At 35.2% G+C, this 19,012-nt stretch overlaps 4 protein-coding genes and 1 pseudogene across 4 annotated transcripts; 3 read left to right on the top strand and 2 right to left on the bottom strand.

The window, feature by feature from the left end:
• The first annotated feature begins 268 nt into the window (after positions 1-268).
• On the top strand, positions 269-2,184 carry LOC120114760. The gene is made up of 3 exons (XM_039135554.1): positions 269-576; positions 669-793; positions 1,757-2,184. Exons 1-3 carry the CDS (start codon positions 438-440, stop codon positions 2,048-2,050), a joined length of 558 nt encoding a protein of 185 aa, XP_038991485.1. The 5' UTR covers positions 269-437; the 3' UTR covers positions 2,051-2,184.
• A 2,047-nt stretch (positions 2,185-4,231) lies between these two features.
• LOC120114739 (xyloglucan 6-xylosyltransferase 2-like) lies at positions 4,232-5,846 on the top strand. The gene has a single exon (XM_039135542.1). It carries the CDS (start codon positions 4,345-4,347, stop codon positions 5,704-5,706), a length of 1,362 nt encoding a protein of 453 aa, XP_038991473.1. The 5' UTR covers positions 4,232-4,344; the 3' UTR covers positions 5,707-5,846.
• Positions 5,847-5,935: 89 nt separating this feature from the next.
• Positions 5,936-10,632, bottom strand: LOC120114729 (kinesin-like protein KIN-13A). The gene is made up of 12 exons (XM_039135535.1): positions 10,333-10,632; positions 9,694-9,897; positions 9,302-9,484; positions 8,967-9,068; positions 8,755-8,832; positions 8,548-8,629; positions 8,270-8,432; positions 7,772-8,101; positions 7,476-7,694; positions 6,800-7,388; positions 6,649-6,714; positions 5,936-6,568 (listed from the first exon to the last, which is right to left on the bottom strand). The coding sequence occupies exons 1-12, from the start codon at positions 10,522-10,524 to the stop codon at positions 6,386-6,388; spliced, it is 2,391 nt and encodes a 796-aa protein (XP_038991466.1). The 5' UTR covers positions 10,525-10,632; the 3' UTR covers positions 5,936-6,385.
• A 3,378-nt stretch (positions 10,633-14,010) lies between these two features.
• Positions 14,011-14,538, bottom strand: LOC120219016 (translationally-controlled tumor protein homolog). The gene is made up of 3 exons (XM_039215883.1): positions 14,530-14,538; positions 14,293-14,421; positions 14,011-14,204 (listed from the first exon to the last, which is right to left on the bottom strand). The coding sequence occupies exons 1-3, from the start codon at positions 14,536-14,538 to the stop codon at positions 14,043-14,045; spliced, it is 300 nt and encodes a 99-aa protein (XP_039071814.1). The 3' UTR covers positions 14,011-14,042.
• A 62-nt stretch (positions 14,539-14,600) lies between these two features.
• LOC120114750 lies at positions 14,601-15,865 on the top strand (annotated as a pseudogene).
• Positions 15,866-19,012: the final 3,147 nt, after the last annotated feature.

Here is a 19,012-nt window from a genome sequence, read left to right on the forward strand (position 1 = left end):
AAAGATTAAACTCTTATTTGAACAAATTAAAAGAAAACACAGTATACCTTTCTTCTATATTTTCAATGCTTAAGACCATAGTGAGTAGTCCCTAAAAGAATAAGTCCTTATTAAGTATTTAGCCAAAAAATGTTGTTGAAATCAAAGGCTACGATGAAACTAACGTTGTGTCATACGAAATAACCACGTGGCAAACCAGAATCAACCGTCATTCTGTTGTATAAAAGAAACCAGCCCGTGGTCTCCAAACGTGATTTGCCCTCTTTTTTCTTCTTTCTCCCAGAACAAAGCCAAACGCATAAAACCCAGAAAGCTCCGTATTAGGGTTTTTAACGACTGTTCAATTTGGGAACAATGATATAGGACCCAAATACTAATCTGGGTCTGTTCTTTTAAGCCGGAAAAGCAGAAGGTTATATAGATAAAAGGGCAGAGAAATGGGTCAGGCATTTCGTCGAGCGACTGGCAGGCTTCGATCGTTGGACCAATCAAAACCCACAAAAACAAGGAGACCTTTGGGTCCCACCGACGAACAGAATATTTCCAGAGCTTCCCAGCATGAAGATCTCGATCATGGTAATTTCCCTATTCCAATAAAATCAAAGTTTGAGTTTTAGATTTTTTTTTGTTTTGGTGGTTGATTGAATTTGAGTTTTTGGGGTTTAAAGGAAGAGTTGCGAGAAGCAATCCTGAGAATGTACTGGAAGAAAGAGATCCCAAGTATGATGCAATGCTTAGCCAAATGGTGGGTAGGATTTCAGCTAAGCCTGGTGGCAAACTTGAGATGGGTGAGGTCAGTTCATTAAAGTTGTTTTTCTTGTTTTAATTTGTTTTGTGTTGATGAATAACAGCTTAGTCAAAAAGGAAATTTATAGCTGTAATGGTGTTCAATAGAATCAAACAATGCCTTAGGAATTTTACTAAAAGGTTTCTACTTGAAGGAAATGGAAAACTAGAAAACTATCTAAGGAGTTGAACCGCTGAACAATTTTGGGCTTGCTTGAAGTACAATTACTCAGAAGTTTGATTCATGGATGGGGAATTCCGTAGAATAGCCATTTCAGTTCTATTATCAAAAAACATGGCATACTCTTTCGAGGATGATTTTGCTCACTCGTTTTATGTATTTCTAGTATTGTCGATTCTTTATCAAAATTTTTGTTAGTGTTGGTGGGATTGTCTAGTTCTTTTGTAATGAGAAGTGCCGGAATGCAATTTCATGTCAAAAGAGCGGTTGGCTTAGGACCAATCTTAAGCAACATTCACAATTGTAGCCCCTCGCTAGAGCTTGACTGAGATAGATAAGAACCTTTTTTTCCTTAAAAAATTAAGAAAGTAACTCTGGAGTGCCTATGCTACTCCTCTAGCTTTTTTTACCCGTCTTATGCCGTTTAACTCTATGCCTTTGCATTATTTCTAGTGCCATTTATACGATAATGAAATTTGGAGGATTTGATAAAGTTAGTCTATAGACCTCCATTTGAACTGAGATTTGTATTGTTTTCACTGAATTGAATAGACTATGATATTCACTTGGATAGAGGGATGAGTAGTTAGTGCAAAAGATTTAGCAAAATGATTCAACTCGGTCTTAACCGGTTGGTATCAGTTTAGTCGTCGCCCTTATAGTTTTTATGTTACAGTTTTGGTTTTAGATATACCCGATATAGTGATTTCATCTGCTAATGGTGTTGGAGGGGAATGTTTGAAAGTGTTGTGTTAATGTTGGTTTCTAGTTAACTTCCTCCTACTGCAGGCATTTGTGGCCGAAAATCCTACCAGACCCTTGCCAAAATTGCGGAATACATCGCCCGAGTCAGGAAGGTATGAAGAAAGGCCCACACCTCCAGGAACCTTGAATGTAAAACAGCTACACCACATCATGTTATTGCATCAGGGCAAGGCTGATGATCATGATGGTCCCATGGATGTCAACCGGATTGCAGAGAAGTTCAGACTGGATGTTGCTCAGGTCCAAACGATCCTGCAATTCATATCCCTTCCTCCAGAGGACAACACAAGTCCAAAAAACACCAATAAAGAACTCTGACTCCCTTTTTCCTCTTGTTTAGAAGTTGGATTTTGTGTTGAATAAAGTGCGGTTTCATTTTATTTGAAAATTTGAAGTTTTGTCATTTGACAAAATAGTTCATATTTGGAAAGTTTTGGATGTTCACTCTGATAGGTATACTGTATGATGAATTTATGACGTAATTTTTTCTGAGATGTACTCTAGAAGCCCTGCTGGTTTAGCTCTGATTAATACTTAAATATATTTTAAATTGTCTTTTGGTGTTTAAAGAATATTTTGTTAAAAATAGGTGTCGGTCTATGACCACTAAATTTGATTGTAATTATTATTAAAGTTGATTGTTATATGATACGTGTCACATATATAATTAAAAAAAAGTCCAAAATTTATTTCTTCCGCTGACGGTTGGCCATCGTCAGTCCGTGGCTATCACTGTCTCGTCACCCTCACCGCGACCAAAATCTAGTCTCCCACTCACTATAAAACCGCGTCGATCGTTGTGAAAAGCATCGTGAATGGTCATCGCATTTCTAAGTTTCCCTAAATTGTTTTTGGCTATTTCGATGACTTCAACTGATCATACGTTACGTGGCTGCTACCATTAAATTCTTCGCCCTGATGCAAATAAAACCCAACTGGTTGTGACCTTTCACCATTGAAGATGGGGGTGGGAGGGAGAGAGACGACGCGTGAGTTGATTCTTTTTTTAAACAATATTATTATTATTACATAAATATAACGATAGACACCTAAAAGTATAATGGATAAAATATTATGAACATATTTATAACGAAAAAATTCATTAATCATCAAAAATTAATTTGAAATGTAATTTAAGCACTAATTTTTACCTTAAAACATGAAAAAACTTAATATTTAATGATAATTCATGTAATTTGGCCTAATAATAGATATGGTATTTGTATCTCAATACATGCATGTGTAATATGTTAGAGATCTAGAGGTGCCTACTCATTTAAAGCTATATCAGCCTATCTTTTTTTTTTCTGCCGTCCTCTCAAAATAACATAAAATAAAATCATATAATTTAAATAAAATAAAATAAAATGTCCAAACCGAGTTGTGATGTGATGCCCATGTGATTGGGAGTCCATAAAGCCATGAACTGGACGAGTTGATTCAATCTGCCACTGAAACCGTACGATCTACTTCTACTAGGCCCCACTATTAGATCGACGGCTATAAAACAAATCATCCATAAATTTATTATGGAATAAAATCTCCGACAACGTGCTCCCGTTAAACACCTAACATAAAAGGAGAAACTCCTCAGAAACTCCTTGTACTATATGTTTTGAGCTTATTAACCCATCATATTTTTTTTATAAGTTTTTAATCCAATACATTCAAAATAGGTATTTTCAATTTTCAAAACCACAATAAAAGTCAATCCTGTGAGGATTTTATCTAAAAATATAACACAAGACCAATATAAAATGAATCACATGCAAAAAAAAAAAAATTAATTAATTTAATATTGATTATTTATATTTATGAATAAAAATATATTTATAAAACATAAAATTTATAAAGGGTTTAAACATCTAATAATTAAATATTAAATAAAAGTTATAAGATAAACTTCATTTTTATACTTCTAATATTTAACCCAATGTTTTACATATAAAAATATGATTTTGAATTTATTTAATGGCTCAATAATAAAAAGAGAATAATGTTTTTTTAAGAAAAAATTATGTAGTTACGTCTGTAGCTTTGATACGTCGAGTGACTTCAGTGAAAAGCGGTGAAGTGTTATTCTCCTTAGAAGTCATAGATTTAAACAATTGTATCTACGGGATGATTTTTGCGTTATAATAACTAAAAAAATTAAAAATAAATATATTATAAACACTTTTTTTAGAATATGATAATTATAAATATCTCATCATTTTAAATATTAAGACATATTATACGTAATATGAGTATTTTTTTAGGTACAAATAAATATTTATTCTTCCAGGGTTTGAAATATCGAAAAAAATAAGTTAACTTCAAGACTACAAAATGAACATATTTGAAAAATAGAAAGGTTAGAAATGATTAAATTATAATATAAAGATTAAATCAACTAAAAGGACATAATATGGGGACCTTTTTTAAATATTACCAAAAAGTAAAGCAGAATTTCTTTCTGTTTCCAGCTTTCCATTTTCCCTCTTTACCTTCCTTCCTTCCTTCCTTCCTTCCTTCCTTCTTCACTTTCCCACTCCACCGTCTTGCTCCCCAAATCCTCAATTCTCTATTAAATCACAACCCGAACCTGTCGCCGAGCCGGCAAGGAAACCAAGATGTCCGACCTCTGGTCATCACTTCGCCGTTCCCGAACCAAAATAGCGGCTCTCTGCCTTATAATAACTGTCATTTTCCTACATGGCACTTTCAACCCCGTAAATCCCGGCTTCGCCGCCGAGGAAAACCAAAACCACCACGCCGGCGTTGACGCTCCTCTCAAGCGCCTCGATACCCGTCGCTTACTTGAAGAAGCTCAAAACAACGATGCCGCTCAGGCTGACAATAACAGCAATAGCAACGATAAGAGCTACGCGGAATTTGATATCGCCAAGATTCTAGTCGATGAAGAAGAGGGCGAAAAGGAAAAACCCGACCCGAACAAACCGTATTCACTCGGGCCTAAAATATCCGATTGGGATCAACAAAGATCCCAATGGATCTCAAACAACCCGAATTTCCCCAACTTCATCGGTCCAAACAAGCCCCGAGTCCTCCTCGTCACCGGTTCATCTCCCAAACCGTGCGAAAACCCGGTCGGCGACCATTATCTACTGAAATCGATCAAGAACAAGATCGATTACTGCAGGTTACACGGGATCGAGATTTTTTACAACATGGCGTTGTTGGATGCGGAAATGGCTGGTTTTTGGGCGAAATTGCCCTTGATTAGGAAGCTTTTGCTTTCGCATCCGGAGATCGAATTCCTCTGGTGGATGGACAGTGATGCGATGTTCACGGACATGGCGTACGAGCTTCCATGGGAAAGGTACAAATATTCTAATTTAGTTATGCATGGTTGGAATGAAATGGTTTATGATGAAAAGAATTGGATTGGTTTGAATACTGGTAGTTTCTTGTTGAGGAATTGTCAATGGTCGCTTGATCTTTTAGATGCTTGGGCTCCGATGGGTCCGAAAGGGAAGATTAGGGAAGACGCCGGTAAGATTTTGACTAGGGAATTAAAGGGTAGGCCGGTCTTCGAAGCCGATGATCAGTCTGCAATGGTATACTTGTTGGTCAAGGAACGAGAGAAATGGGGTGAGAAAGTGTATCTGGAGAATGCTTATTATCTGCACGGTTATTGGGGGATTTTGGTGGATCGATACGAGGAGATGATCGAGAATTATCATCCCGGATTAGGGGATCATCGGTGGCCTTTGGTTACTCACTTTGTGGGGTGTAAACCTTGCGGGAAGTTTGGGGATTACTCGGTCGAGAGGTGTTTGAAACAGATGGATAGAGCTTTTAATTTTGGTGATAATCAGATCCTGCAAATGTATGGGTTTATGCATAAATCGCTGGCCAGTCGGAGAGTTAAGCGGGTTCGGAATGAGACCGGTAATCCACTTGAAGTTCAAGATGAGTTGGGTTTGCTTCATCCATCTTTTAAAGCTGTTAAGATCTCGGATTCTTCATAATATGCTTTGTACATGATTTCGGTTTATCACGGTTGCGGAAATAACGAAGTCTATCGCAGACACTTTCTAGTTTCTATTACATATATTTCTACTTGAATTCAAGATCTACAGAGAGAATAATATTATTTTTATCAACGAGATTACTTGATGGGTTACTTGTGATAATAAGTTAATCTTTATATATATGGTATAGATTTATATATATCCCTTTTTGGTACAATGGATTTATATATTTCATAAATCTATAGAATGTTACATGACACGAACAATGTGCCCTTTGAGGTTATAAAGAAAATTAAACAACGAAATAGTTTTAAAAAGATAGCACTGTTTTTCTACTAATGACTTCTCAAAGCATTTCCCTTTGTCACCCCACTAGAAAGCATCAGGTTCATCACAGATACGTACCTGAGTCCGACCCATTGCCACCAAATAAGCACCAACAGCGAGATTAATGCCGGCATGGACAACCCGAGATTTGTGCAAAAAAGCCGAATTCTGTCTCAGAGACCGCATCGACAGTCAGAACCGAGTTAGATTCGTTTGAGAGAACCTATCTGTTTGTAGAAGTATTTAATGTAAATGACCGCCGGGACAAGTAGTATCGTGACTATCCATGATATGAAATTATAGGACGGTAACGGATGCAGCAATGAAAGCAGAGCATGAACAGCTACTCTTAACGAGGAACTCTCTTCTGATTTAGTATCTCCTCCTCCTTCAATCGATGCTGGAACCTGGCGAGTCGAGCTTGCAGGCTCACCAAGCTGGCAGCCTTGCGTGAAAGCACAAAACTCAGCTTGGTCACATAACTATCAACTTGGCTGCCTGGTTGATCCACCTCAGCCAAAAGCTTCATTTCCTGAAATAAAGACAACACGGTGAACAATCTCGACTTATCGACATGGACTTTGGTAATGTAATATGAGCAAGGTTACTTACTTCACGAACAATCTCCATTGTATCCTCTATTTCTTTTCTGTGAGCAGCAGTTAAAGCCTCTTCCTCCTGCAACAAACCAAAAGTATACTAGTGAAAATCCTAATAGCCCTTTTATAATTCAGAAACAAAATTAACCGTATTGATCTCCTACCTCGAGTACTGAACTAATACTTCCATCTGTATGAGGCTCGGGATTATATGGTCTAATTCCAAAACTATTTGTGCCATTATAGTTAACAGCATTCGCCTGCCGGGTGTTTGTAGCAGATGAATCCGATCCCCCTCCATCATTCTTGATCCAGTTCCCCATCATCTCAGAATTTTCTTCTCTAGTCGATTTTCTACGAGGCGGTGACACCTTCTGCACTTTCTCTTCTGTATCGACTGAAGTTTGAGAAGCTGATGAGGAAGTTCTTTGCATTGTGGAACCACCATAGGAGTTACTCGCTTCGAATCTCTCCTTATCCGTTCGGCCAGAACCTGTTCCATTTTCCTCCCTCCTATTGAAAGGTTGGCTTGAAGAAAAGGTCGACGGCAGTTGTTTGTCGAAGTCAAGATTATAAACATCTTTCTCGACAAGCCTTCGACCTATATCGACAACTTTTACTTCCTTTGGTTGCTCGTAAACATCTTCTACATCTGAGGCAGCTGAGGCAGGAGATGCTTCCTTATAACTTGGTGGTAAGGAATTTACAGACTGATCTCTTTTGGAATTAGCAATTCTTGAAAGACTTTTAACCCTGTTCAATTGGATAGCAATAATCTTTATTTAGACAGAAAGTAAATACAATATACTGCAACAAAGATCATCATAGAAACAAGGATACCTATCAGCATATCTCAGAGTATTCAGAGTGTGTTCACATGAACCGGCATTTGGAGAAATACAGGAGATCATAACTGTCCTTGATTGGCCAACGAAAGAGTCTCGGAGCACTTCGGTAAGTTTGCTCCCTCGGAACGGTATATGGATCTGGTCATTGTCCAGAGCACGAATGCACTCCTTAAGAGCCAAAAGGCTCTTATTAATTTCAGCACCCTCTATTCTGGCAAGAATTCAACGAACCAAGGTGTGTAGGAAACAACACACGTTAATACAGTTAACAGGAAAATTCGAACCTACCTAGTTTGTCGATCATTGTCGGTGGTATCTGCACCTCTTTCACTGCCAGCAAGGTCGATAAATGAAATCTTCCCAACAACCTTTCCGGCTTTAGAATCATTCCCATTGTTGTTCTTCTTGGACTCTTTCACCTTGGAATGCTTCTTGATGACAAGTTGTAAAATAGCATGTGACCTTGAAGATTCCTCATTTGCACCAGTAGAGCCTGTGCTTCTAGCAGCATTTCCTTTCTCGATGTATTCCTTCACCATTTGCACTTCTGAGACCTCAAATTCTTGCAGTCCAACAATACAGACTTGTTGTTTCCCATCTTCTCGCATAAAAAGTCTCCTATAGGAGGAAATTTAGATCGATTGATTTAATTGTGCTCGATACAGTCAGAGCAGCAGACATTTCAAAGTCATTACATATCATAAATCAATCAGGCATGTCTTCAAGAAAACAAAACAAAATGAAATGAAACACGCCTGAGTAAGCAACGAAAGAAAAGGGAAATACTTTCTCTCACTCAAAAGGTCATATAGTTTTCCACCATAGATCTCGAAAAAGCCGAGCCACAGTTTAAATTTCTGATTGCGATAAATTGGCTGGTTCAAGTATCTAACAATATCTTGGGCAGCTCTGAGAGGTAATGGTTGCATTGTGAACGTCTTACCACTACCTGAAATTGAAAAGGTAAATATTCCATGACATAGAGCAGAAATAGCAACCATGCCACATTATCATGAACTAGAGATGTGCCTGCCATTCTGGAAGAAAGTTTAGAATCTATGCACCTGTTTGCCCATAAGCAAAACAAGTAGCTTTTGTTCGCTGAAAGATGATGGGAATTATCGGCTCAACAGTTTCACGATAAACCTGTTGAATCAAACAACAGATTAAATCGATCTTTTTCTCTGACAAATCAACAAACCCTGGTCATAACATTATTCAGGAACCATGTTTGGATAGCATTACGAAAATATATTTCAACTGAGTATTACCTCATCATTGGTTACATGCTCATCCAGAACAGCATCAAAACAGAACTCGTGCTTCTCAACATATGCTGTCAAGTCCACCTCTCGTATAACAATTAAAGCAAAATATAAGAGGAGTGAAATGACACATCATACAGGTAAGAACAGTTCTAAAATATTCATCTAAGGAACATAGTGGTGTCGTGTCACATAACTACAATGAATAAGGGACAAACCTTTAGCTTGGGTTCATGGACAGTTAAAGAATTCTCCTTCACAGTTACTATGTCATCCTCCTTCCGAGAAATCTCCTTCTTGTTTAATGGTCTTTTACGTACCTTGTACCAAATGTTAGAGAGAAGTTTTTAACTTACATGACATTTAACAATTAACCAGCATCTACTTTGTCCAGAACATATATAATGAAACACAAAACGGCAAGATGACAATGAAAGGAACAAAAAGACACTAAACCTGAGAACATAAACAGCAATCTCAGATGTCCCCATTTCTACAAAAAGGGTAAGAAAAGGGGAGAGAAATGGAGCACCATGGAAAGAAACCAACATACCACAACTTTAATCTTAGCAACATTACTTTCCCTCGTGGTGGTCTCCTTTCCATTGGCAGAGCATATGGCATCTGCATCAACTTGCTCTTTTCTTTGCTGCTGGCTAGTACTAAATTGAGTTTGAAACACTTTGTTCACATCAGGCATGATTAGTGATGGTCTAAAAGGTTCAGACATAACATGCTGCAGCAACCAAATAAAATTAAAATTTCTAAACCCGAATATGCAAACTTAAATTGAAGTAAAATTTTGACAATTTAAAAATATATATCATAAGGGAACAACATCAAGAAATATCTAAACAAATCACCACAAAAATAAAAGAAGAATAGTAGAGTTGCATCTAATCAAATCATTTCAAGCAAAGTTAGGTGCAGTGTCCTAAACCATACCTCAGACAGAAGTTCTGTATCATCCATGGCATGAAGATCCAAAAGCCCAAATCCAATATCCCCCCTGAAATCTGAAGAATAGAACCCTCCTGATCTTTGGCCAGTTGGCATGCATGGCTCCGATCTAGACCACCCATTAAAATTGCAGTTCCTCATTAATGTGACAAGCCTCTGCTTCTCTTCTGCAGATTGTGCTCCATAACCCTTCAATAATGAAATACTAACTTCTCAATATCTAAGAATCCTGAGTGTAAAACCATTTAAAACTTATAAAATGAGATGAAAACAATAATAAACTCATGAGAAGAATGATCAACTAGTTATGACCTCCGATTTCCTTAAAATGCCTGTCGCCCTAACTGTTCATACTAAAAGTGGAATGATTTTTTCGTAACTTCACGCAGAAGAGGAAAGAACATATTCATTCCATCAAGTCATGGAATGTTAAATAGAAAAAAGGGGCACACGATTAGGCGTAGAACAATGTGGAAACTTCAACAACACTTCCCTTAATTAAAACTGGAATAGCCACGGTTGTTTTCACCAAAAAAAGTTCCACCAAAACTGAAATTTCGAAGTAAATTTAAAGCATTAAAAATGTACACGTGGAAATTAAATGTAGAGCGTTGCTTGTTTTACCTGCATGAGTAGATTGGAAAGGTGGAGTTGGTCGATGCCCGTAGAGGCAAGATGTCGCAAGCCAGAGGACTGCAACCACCGCGCCATAACGGCATCACCGTTATCGCCTCCGGAGGCGGAATCCGAGTTGTGTAAGGACTCTCCGCCGGAGTGATCGTAAAGCGCTGTCGATGCTGCATTGCCCTGATGCATTTGGCCACCTACGTAACGCTGCGATCGTCTTTGAGGAGCCAATTCTTAAAACCTGCTTACCAACGCAAAAAAATAAAAATAAAAAATACAATAACAAATTAAAATGTAACAGAATTTCACTTTACAAGGAGAAAATCCGAATTCGAAGAACATTCTTCCAAAAAATGAGATTTCCAATAATTCATGCAATTTTCCTTGACTTCTATCAAATTCACTCAAAATTAACGTATTCAAATTATAAAACAAGATTAAAGAAACATAAACAAATAAACGAATTACCAGAGAATGAGAAATGAAGAGAGATGATTAGACGATGGCTTTGATCATATATATAAAAAGAAGGAAGGATTGGATAAAATTCGAATCAAAATTTAAAGAGAGATGGAAGACTATATAAAGTTGATCAACTGGATTTTTGTTTTTTTAGGTAAACATTTTGTTTGTTTGTTTTTCAAAATTATTGAACGGCTATGTTTGAATTTGTTTGAAATAATTTTACAAAGTTAGTTTTTAGGGATCGAAGTCGGTTACGCATTGGGAAAGAAATGCACCCCAACAACGCCCAATATTAATACTTGATCGCTTATACATCATCGTGATAGAAATTAAAGATTGCTAAAATCAAGAATTATCTCATGATTTATATTTTATTACTCATTAATTAATTCATTTCGAACTATAATAAATATTCCCTACTTTGAAAAGAAATCACAAGATTTGCACGTTCTCCAATAGAAAGGTTTTCCCATATACCTCTTCCATATACGAGAATATTCTTTTACTATACTTTGAGGACCTCACATCAAACACAAATCGAATAAAAACTTAAAATTAAATAATATGCTAAAAGGATGAACACAGTCATTATTAAAACAAAACAATTGTTATTTCATTTTTATACAAGCATATCCGAACATACTCGATTATTTTCAAGTTCGCTTTCATTCGAACGTCGTATTTAATCGTACTATCTCAATAGATTACACTTTTCACGTCCATTCCACGAAATTCGTTCTTGAAAATGGACACGAGTACATGTAGAAATTAGTAATCATTATTGGTTAATCTAAAGGCATTTTACCATTTCAATAAAATATTTAGGGCACGTGAGTCATATTAATACTTAACCAATTAGCACACACATAAGTATAGGTAGGTATAATTAATATAATAAATCGGAACTAAACTAGAAACATAGGAACCTATTAACAAATAGTTCATTTTTTATTTCATGTAACAACTAGGCTTGACAAATTACCAAAATTAACATACAGTAAACATATGGGGTCTGAAGCATGAATACCACATTTTCTAACACCTAACAGGTTGAGGACTAAAGAGTATTAAACATAAAATTTAAAGGATCATAGTGAGTAGAATGTAAACGAAATGAACTCTGAAGTTCAAAATCAAAATAAATCAAACATCCATTTAGTGACTAAATTGAAATATTACAAACTATGGATGACTGAAAATAGGGTTAATTCAAGCGCTAAAACGCACTCCCCTCTACCTCTAAACGACATCGTTTGACGCAGGGTATATAACCCTAAAAATAGGCAGAAAATGATCATCTTCTATATTTGTTCAATTTTGTTTTCTTTTCCCAAAAGGGAAAACTCCAAAATCCTCTGCCCTCTTCTCTCTTCTCTCTTCTCTCTTCTCTCTTCTCTCTTCTCCTCACCGGGAGAAGTAAAGAAACTTCGGCCACTGCACACGATGGCCACTGCAATAAAAAACCGACCCCAAACACTACCCTACATCATCCGAAATCCCCCATTACCTTCTCTTAATCCTAGAAACCCGAGAAATCATGAAATCAAGGCCCCATAAATCATAAAATGGTTTCTAAAACCACCCCTCTTGGCCTCTAAACAAACCCTATTAAGCCTTCTAACCTTAGATCTGAAAATAGAGGGCTGACGATGATGTGCGACGACGAGTTCTGAGCTCCGAAGGTAAGAAACTCTCTCTTTTTTCTTTTATTTTGTGTGTGTGGTCCTTTTTATAACGAAAGCCTCCCTTTTTTTCGATTTTTTATGTTGCATGTTATGGGAAAGAAACTTTCTGATTTCCGTTTTTTTTTTTGCTTTTTTCGACCTTCCTGCTCTGACCGAGGAGAGTGATTCGGCGGAGACAAAGCCCTGAATCGGGCGGTTATGATGCATGTAAAAGGACGGGTTAAACACTTTACCCAGAGGCTCTTTTTGTTCTGTGACGACTGACGGATGTCTCGGTGGTGACGGCAGCAGTCCTTGGGAGTTGAGAAATCACAGGTGTGAGCTTTGACTAGGAGCTTTGACTAAAGGGTTTAAGTTATTATCAGTCGCACCATAAAACATGAACAGTAAATCAAAGTCTTAATGGTACAGAAGACAGCAAAAATAGGAGTAGAAACAATAATAAAGACTAAAACTTTAGCAAGTACTTGGTTCTTCAAACCTCAGCGCTTGGTCTCCTTCAATGCATAAGCCAGGTACTAAAATGTCGGGTCGGTAGCACCTTCCCTATAGTAAGGTGGTGTTTATTTCTACAGAGATAAAAGATCTGCAGTCATCTGCAGTCTGCGGATCATATCTACAGGCATCTACAGCAGAAGAGGTAGATTAAAAGTCTGCAATCTGCAAGAAGAATACTGTTTATTTTTTAACGTTTGCATACTGCTAAAATTAACCGAAATATAAATAAATTGATTTTTTAAATTTAAAAAATTTTTACAATACTGAGATTTAAATAATTTTAATTTTACAATACTGAAATTTAAATAAACCATATAACTACAATAATAAATTATTTAAAATAAATCAATCCATATTTTAAAATAAATCAATTCATACTAATAAATTATTTAAAATAATTCAATCCATACAACTACAATAATAAATCAATCCATATTTTAAAATAAATCAATCTATATTAATAAATTATTTAAAATAAATCAATCCATATTTTAAAATAAATCAATCCATACTAATAAATTATTTAAAATAAATCAATTCATACTAATAAATTATTTTAAAATAAATCAATCCATATTTTATAATAATTTATTTAAAATAAATTATTTTATAATAAATTATTTTAAAATAATTAAAATAAATTATTTTATAATAAATTATTTTAAAATAAATTATTTTAAAATAAATAACCTTAATAAATTATTTAAAATTATTTTAATAAATAATTATATTTTATAATTATTCTTGAAGATGTTTGAAGACCTTTGAAGACATAAAATCAAATCTGCACCAAGAAGAGCTCGCTCAGACGTTTGAAGAGCTTCTGTCTTCTAAAAAACAAACAGTCTGCAAAGCCTAATGTCTGCGCGTGATCTGCGCGACGCAAACATAAGTGGTTTGAAGATGTTGCACAGTAAAAACAAACACCACCTAAACAAACACCAGACATGCTCTCTCCGACAAAACTGCAAGAAACATTCCATATTTTTGGTATTCTAATTCCCAAAAATGTATATGATGGAATACAAGAGGAAAAGAACAGTAGTGGTAAGATGTAACTCACAATTGAAGGTCCTTCAGTTTCCCAAGCAAAAACTTGGTTGCTCCCTCGATGTTTTCCTTAAAGCTTTCTTGCTTCTCAGCGTCCAATTTGGGTGTCAAATTCTTGATGAACTTCTTTATGTAGGCGATGAACTGCTTCTTGTCGAAAGCAGGTTGCTCCTGCAAGAGGCATCGGAATACATTCTTCGGTTTCAAACTCAAGAAGTTAGAAATCGTGATAATAGTTCTAAGAGTAAAACAGACTAACCTGAAGCCTAAAAGTGTCGACAATGTCAACAACCTTAACGGCTTGATCATCAACACCCTCATCCTCATCTGCACCTTCAGCAGAAGGATTGGCACCGATGTCACCATTAACAGCTCCTTGCACAACCCACTAAAAAATAGCAAAAAATCAAAATTGAAGTTAAATTCCATTAAACATCGTCATTGAAACTGAAATGCATGTAATCATTCGACATCCGTAAGGTATAAAAATCAAAACCCTGGACATTAATGTCAGTCAGTTGAATTCCAAGTAAGCCCCATCTCTCTCATTCTCCTCCTCCCAATTTTCGATCTGGTGAGCTTCTTTAATTTTGAATTAAATTTCCAATTTATGCGAATCCTTTTTGCTGAAATGTTCACTCCCGTAATCTGTATTTTCCTTTGATTAGGTGTTCTATTTTGGATTTTTTTTTTGTTTCTATTTGAAGTTTGTGAATTTTCATTCGGCAAATTCAGGGTTTTGGATTTAAAGAAGTTCGGTATTATGGATAGTAATAAAGACGAGGCTTTAAGTTGTCTTCGCATTGCTGAAGAAGCAATTGCCTCTGGGGACAAACAGCGTGCGCTCAAATTCATTAGAATCGCTCAACGCCTGAACCGCACTTTATCTGTTGATAAGCTTTTGGATGCTTGTGAAAATCTCGATTCTGGGTCGGCACCGGTTTCTTCTGTTGATGAAAAGTGTGTTTTAAGCGATGAGAACAAAGGCGGGTCGTCTAAGTTGGATGGGGAGAAAAGTTATACCGAGGAATATGTTCTGTTGATCAGGCAGATTAAGAGAAACAGTGACTATTATTATATTCTTGGTGTGGAGAAGAATTGTTCTGTTGATGAAATCAGGAGGGCATATAAGAAGTTGTCCTTGAAAGTGCATCCGGATAAGAATAAGGCTCCGGGGTCTGAGGAAGCGTTTAAGAAGGTGTGCAAGGCATTTAAGTGTTTAAGCGATGATGATTCGAGGAGGCAGTATGATCAAGTTGGTTTAGTTGATGAATTTGAGTACAATCAGCGGAATAATGTGAGACAGAGACGGAGACGATATAGGAATGATTTGTTTGATGAAGATTTTGATCCTGATGAGATATTTAGGTCGTTTTTTGGTCAGGGAGACATGTTTAGGGCAACACATGTTGACAGGACTAGAGGAATGGGCGGTCATCAACAGAGGGAGGAGCAGCATAGAGGAGGACCTAATTTATTGCTTCTTATTCAGTGTTGCCGATTTTGTTGATTTTCCTGCTTGCTTATCTGCCCGGTTCCGAGCCTGATTACTCTTTGTTTAGGAATTACTCGTATCAGATTCCTAAGACTACTGAGAAATATGGAGTGGAATTTTTCGTCAAATCATCAACCTTTGATGTGAACTATCCCCAAGGAACTGCTGCTAGAGCTAATATCGAGGATAATGCCATTAAGGATTACAAATATATGCTGTGGCGATATTGTCATGTAGAACGCCATAAGCGCCGTTGGAATAAGGGTTTGCCAACCCCACACTGTAATCAACTACAAAATCTTGGACTTGCATGAAGGTAATTTTAGCTACAAAATTGTTGGCCCTTATGTCTTCTGTATCATGTAATTTTATTTAGTGAGTTTTAACCTGTCGTAACCGGTTTTCGTCCGGGCACGAAATATTTATTACTTGGCGGGAAAAGTGATGTGAATAAATGGTTTTGAAAATAATTTGGGAGTCGCCATCGGCCTTTTGGGTCATGTAGGTCGAATACCTAAAAAATATCTTTTAAAATAGTTTTTAAGAAAACATCAATTAAAAGATAAACTGATCTGCGTTTTAACCAAAAATTCGTTCTTTTTAATAATAAAAAGGGATTCGTGGTCGGTTACGTTTAGGGAAGGATTAGCACCCCTACAACGCCCAAAATTGGTACTTTTTAATTATAAATTGTCTCTATTATTAGAAATGTAAAAATTCAAAATATATTTAATTTATAATCCTATTATTTCAAAATTATGATTATGAAAATATATATTAATTTATATATATATATATATATATTTATAAATAAAATATTTATTTATTTAGAAATATCAGAAAATGACTTCTAGGTACCTTAAGACATCTCTTTTTCTCGATATTAAAAAATAAATAAATAATTAAAACAATTAATATATAATTTATAAAATAGGATATTTATTTATTTAAAAATATCAGAAAATGGACATCCAGTTGTTTTAAGACTGTCATTTCTTAATATTGAAAAATAAATAAATATTAAAACATGATTAAAATAAGTTAAAAGTAATTAAATAAGATTTTAATAAATAAAATAAATATTATAAATATATTTATGTCTAAATAATAGTAATAATAGTAATAATAATTAAAAGTAAACATATAAAATTAACATATAATGAACAAAATTAAAACTATATATTTAAAATAAATAAAACTTGTAATAAATAAAAATTGAAATTAGTGACTAAATTGTAACTTAATAGAATTAAATACCGAAGGTATTTTCATAGATCTACTCCGATTAGGACAGTCTTAAAACAATTGGATGTCCATTTTCTGATATATTTAAATAAATAAATATCCTATTTTATAAATTATATATTAATTGTTTTAATTATTTATTTATTTTTTAATATCGAGAAAAAGAGCCGTCTTAAGGTACCTAGAAGTCCTTTTTTGATATTTCTAAATAAATAAATATTTTATTTATAAATATATATAAATTAATATATTTTTTCATAATCATAATTTTGAAATAATAGGATTATAAATTAAATATATTTTGAATTTTTAAATTTCTAATAATAGAGACAATTTATAATTAAAAAGTACCAATTTTGGGCGTTGTAGGGGTGCTAATCCTTCCCTAAAAGTAACCGACCACGAATCCCTTTTTATTATTAAAAAGAACGAATTTTTGGTTAAAACGCATATCAGTTTATCTTTTAATTGATGTTTTCTTAAAAACTCTTTTAAAAGATATTTTTTAGGTATTCGACCTACCTGAACCAAAAGGCCGATGGCGACTCCCAAATTATTTTCAAAACTATTTATTCACATCACTTTTCCCGCAAAGTAATAAATATTTCGTGCCCGGACGAAAACCGGTTACGATAGCTTGGCGACTCCGCTGGGGACCGGTCAAACTTTAAAATCAATTATAAAGTGTCTCTATTAAGTAGAAATTAAAAATTCATATTTATTTAATTTTTAATTCTTTTATTTCAAAATTTTTTATTATTTATTATTTTCATAATATTTATTATATTGTTTATTTATTATTTTATTTTCAGATATTAAAATTTTCATTAAATTATTTGTCAGAAGTTTGAATATTTCTCCTCACACACAACACTTGCATTGCATAACATAAAACTTTCTAATCAAGCTTGTCCCTTTTTAAGTGGGAGTGAAAGCGACGTCTTCGTGAGAATTTATTCTCCGTGTCAGACCTAGCAAGTAACTTTCGGGGTTCATATGCTCTATGTCTTCGTGAGAATTTATTCTCCGTGTCAGACATAGAGAAGTGTATCCCCTCGAATTAAACTCAATCCACTTTAGTCTGTAGTGGACTAGGATTGAGGGTTGGCAGCCTAAGGGGGCACTAACAAGGACAATTCGAGTACCTTTACTCCTAGAACTAAAACCCTGCATATAATAAACCTTAGAACTTCTCCTGATCTAAGACAGTACTGAACCTCTGTCCTTAGGTGTACACAAAGGAGAAATAAGCTTTAGCTTTTAATTTTTTAATTTATTATTTTTTCTGAATAAATGCCTGCGAACTAAAAATCATGTGGTTAGGTTAATTTTTCCAAACAAAGCATGGAACTAGAAAGCATGAGGTTAAGATTTATAGCTTGATAGATAGATTTTTTTCATTAGTTGGTACTAACTATTTTATTTTTTTCTCATTTATTTTGTTTGCATTACATGATCATAGCATAACCAAAAGGTGTTTACTGGAAAGATTGTTCATCGTATTGGAAAGAAATCGTAAATGGACAAAAAGTTTTATGATCAAACAAAATATGATGCGGCCAAGGAAAGACATCCTGAGGAAACTCCGAAGATAGAAGCAAGCTATGCACCCAAAGATCGTATGACCATTGAAGAGCAAAAAGAGATACAAGAAATAAGAGAGCAAATGACCAAGATGATGGATAGAATATCTGTTTTGGCCAAAGGAAAAGAGATTCCCGCACAGAAAGAGAGAGAGCTCAATGAACCTAACCCTGCAGTTTCAAATACGCAAGGGACTTCGATTCTTAATCAATTTGAGAAATTACCGACAATCATCATTCGTATTCACAAATCGTCTGGAGATACCAAAGAAATGGTGACCACTATAAAAGCTCATTGAGATAAGAAGAAATCATGTAATCTGAAATCATCGAAGTTTAGTCGGCTTCCGATGTCTGAAACTCGGGTTCAATCCAAAACAAAAGGTGTTTCTCATTTTGATGCTATCCCTATATCATATAAAGAGTTATATGAGAAGTTACTTGAAGCACGAGAAGTAGCTCCCTACTATATAAAACCATTCCAACCTCCGTATCCAAATTGGTATGACATCAACGCTTATTGTGAATATCATGCCGGAGCTCAAGGACATACCATTGAGAATTGCCTTGCTTTCGAACGTCGAGTTCAAAGTCTTTTGGATCAGGGAATCTTGCAGTTTATGATAAATGATCAACCTAGTTTGGTAACTGAAGAT

This window comes from Hibiscus syriacus, unplaced genomic scaffold (assembly GCF_006381635.1).
Source record: "Hibiscus syriacus cultivar Baekdansim isolate YM2019G1 unplaced genomic scaffold, ASM638163v2 tig00000778_pilon, whole genome shotgun sequence".
NCBI classification, from domain to species: Eukaryota; Viridiplantae; Streptophyta; class Magnoliopsida; order Malvales; family Malvaceae; genus Hibiscus; species Hibiscus syriacus.